The sequence below is a fragment of the Capsicum annuum genome, unplaced genomic scaffold (genome assembly GCF_002878395.1).
Source record: "Capsicum annuum cultivar UCD-10X-F1 unplaced genomic scaffold, UCD10Xv1.1 ctg48370, whole genome shotgun sequence".
Lineage (NCBI taxonomy): Eukaryota > Viridiplantae > Streptophyta > Magnoliopsida > Solanales > Solanaceae > Capsicum > Capsicum annuum.
In genome coordinates, this window is record NW_025856072.1 from 988 (window position 1) to 3,950 (window position 2,963).

Below are 2,963 nucleotides of genomic sequence, written 5' to 3' on the forward strand. Positions count from 1 at the left end.
TATAGGATATTTTAGAAAATCTCGAACAGTTCCTCTTGAGTTGATTCTTTGGTATGACTGTTACAACCATTAAGGGATTATCTGGTTGTGATCGGTATAACTTCATATGGTCTGATTATAGTTAAGAGGATCGAGAACAGTATGGCATGGATAAGAGAGATTATGTAGTATTAAGTATACCTCTTGAGCTGGAAAGTTTATGCTTTAATGTTTTTGTATAAGTGCATAGAAAAAGGTTAATTTACTAACTTTTGTTTAATCTTTTGGCGTTTCCCTGCAGTATGATGTAGTTCCTCCTGACACCGTATCAGTCAGTTCACTTGGTAAAAGGTCAACGTCATAAGAACAAATTAAGAAAAAGAATCCAGCTGTTGTGAAGATTAGCCCATGGACGTTAGCACGATTAAATTCAGAGGATGTTTTAAAAGCTGTGGCTGAAAATTCTCCAGCCTGTAGTAGTAAGGAATTGCACTGGTTTCGCTGTAAACTAAAGAGTGTCCTTTTTTCTTATGGAATTTCATAGAAGACTATACAACTTATGAAATTTCAAAGATTGAGTTGTTGACGTGCCTTACAATATTCTAGCTTACAATATTCTAGCCATTTTTCTTGGGTACGTTTGGTTGCTAAGGAAGCAGAAGGAAAGTGTTAGAAAGTTATTTGATTTGTCTTTAGGTGCGTTTGTAAGCAGGAAAAACACAATTGCTACTAGAAATTGTATTGACTAGCTATGAATCATGATACTACTACTAAAAATCGAAGCATAGCTACAAATGCTAGCTGGAATGAAGTTCTTTTATAAGATGAAACATAATACTCACAGATGACATATGAAAGATAGAAAAGAGTTGCAAACTCTATCGGAAATTATTTCACCTAAAACACCAACAACTCTTATGTCTTAAGTACTAATGCTACAAATGCTATGGAATGTTGGTACAAGATTTCTACTCAATTACTTCATGAAACAATTATTAGACTTAGAAATAATCCACAAAACAGAATTCAATAGACTTAAAACGGTTAGAAATTTTAAGAGTACCCACTTAATTTTGATTACGAGTTGGACATCGTCGCCTATCATGTCCAGTCTGTCTACACAACCCGCAAGCTCGCCCATATACTGCAGGACCACGATCCATCTCATTAGGTACTCTAGTTGTCCTTTGTCGATTAGGACGACGATAGAATTTATTACTTCTCATTATAAAACTTGGAGATGGCCAATATGCCTCGTGCCTAACCGGTGAGAATGACCTGGAATATGTAGCAACATAATTCTCTGTTGTGAAATGCTCGCTAACAAAATTTCTAGCTAGCCCTTCCATTCTTTCAATAACCTTCATGACATGTGAACACGGAAAGTGCAAATTAGCCCATTTTCCACAATCACATTTTTTATCATTTAGTGAAACACGATGAGGATTACCACCAGTACCATCAACTTGAATAGATCTAACCTCATATGTCCCAGTGGATATATTCCAATAAAAAACAAAATGTCTTTTTGAACTTTCGTAGTTCTTCTCCCACTTTACTTTGAACCTGCTTGTCCATAATTCCTTTTGCTCTACAAGTTGGTGCACTGTTTGAGATCTACGGGTATACCATTCAACTATTTGCTCCAATGAAAGTCTCACCGTGGCAGTGACAGGCAATCCTCGAGCTTTCTTTAGAAGACCGTTGAAAGACTCTGAAAGATTTGTTGTCAACACTCCCCATCTTTTTCCATCATCATGGCTAATCGTCCATTTGTCCAATGGAAATTGCATGAGATATTTATATGCTTCTTTATTTTCTTTCCTGATTTCCCACATTAAAGGTTCGAACTTCCTTACTTGATGAGCCGATGCAACATTCCACATCAGATCACTGAGATTCCTGTTTAGAAAATAAGATTGAAAGTTACTCTTAAGATGTCTTACGCAAAATTGATGAAAGGCCCGAGGCTTCTGGAATTGCCATAACTCCGATAAACTAGCTAAGATTCCTTTTGCCCTATCAGAGATAATACATACATCTTCTCTATCCTTTATTACATGTGCGCTTAGTTTTCTAAAAAACCATTTCCATGCCTCTTTCGATTCCCTGTCAACAATAACAAATGCTAGAGGAAGAATGTTATCATTTCCATCAATTCCAACAGCAATTAATAATTTTATCTCATATTTACCATACAAATGAGTTCCATCTACTGAAATAACTGGACGACAAGTTCGGAATCCATCAATGCATGGCTTGAAATCTCAAAATACAAATTTAAACATTTTTACCTCTAACGAACTCATTGACTCTTCGTGTTTCCATTCTACAATTGTTCCATGGTTAAAGTGTTGAAAAGCTGCAAAAAACTTAGGAAGCTCACTAATTGATTTCTGAAAATCACCATACACCAATTTAAATGCTCGTTGACGTCCAAGCCACGCTTTCCTATATGTTACTTGATGACCAAATATCTCATGAACCTTAGAAATGACATCTACTACCAACAATTTGGGGTTTTTACGTATTTGATTTAGAAATAAAGATGCAATTAAATTGGTATCTAGGTTAGCGTGACCTGTAGTAAGCCCCTCAGTCTCACATCTATGATTATCAAAATACTTTCCTATCTTCCAAAGGTTACCAACCTTTCGGCCGCGAAGAAACCATCGACAACCTAATGATTCGTGAAACCTGCATCTGACAATCCATAGTTTCTTGCTTGATGTTACAACTATGAATTTTTTATTTTTGCGCAAACTCCAAATTGTCACAGCCCGTATCAATCTATCTTTGCTGCTAAAACACATTCCTCTTTTTAATTTTTTTTTGCCATCGTCAGACCAAACAAAACAACAATTCATCTCAGATTCACGGGTAGAGATAAAAATATCTTCTCCATTCTCTAATGTTGTAAAGTAGGGTATATCATGATTTTGCATTTCAGACACACTTTGACCAAATTGATTATGAAGATTTAC

General features: G+C 35.8%; 1 protein-coding gene across 1 annotated transcript; it reads right to left on the bottom strand.

Moving 5' to 3' along the window:
• Positions 1 to 1,046: 1,046 nt before the first annotated feature.
• Positions 1,047 to 2,792, bottom strand: LOC124892542. Its single transcript, XM_047403806.1, has 2 exons — positions 2,285 to 2,792; positions 1,047 to 2,203 (listed from the first exon to the last, which is right to left on the bottom strand). Exons 1-2 carry the CDS (start codon positions 2,790 to 2,792, stop codon positions 1,047 to 1,049), a joined length of 1,665 nt encoding a protein of 554 aa, XP_047259762.1.
• Between the last annotated feature and the right edge of the window lie 171 nt (positions 2,793 to 2,963).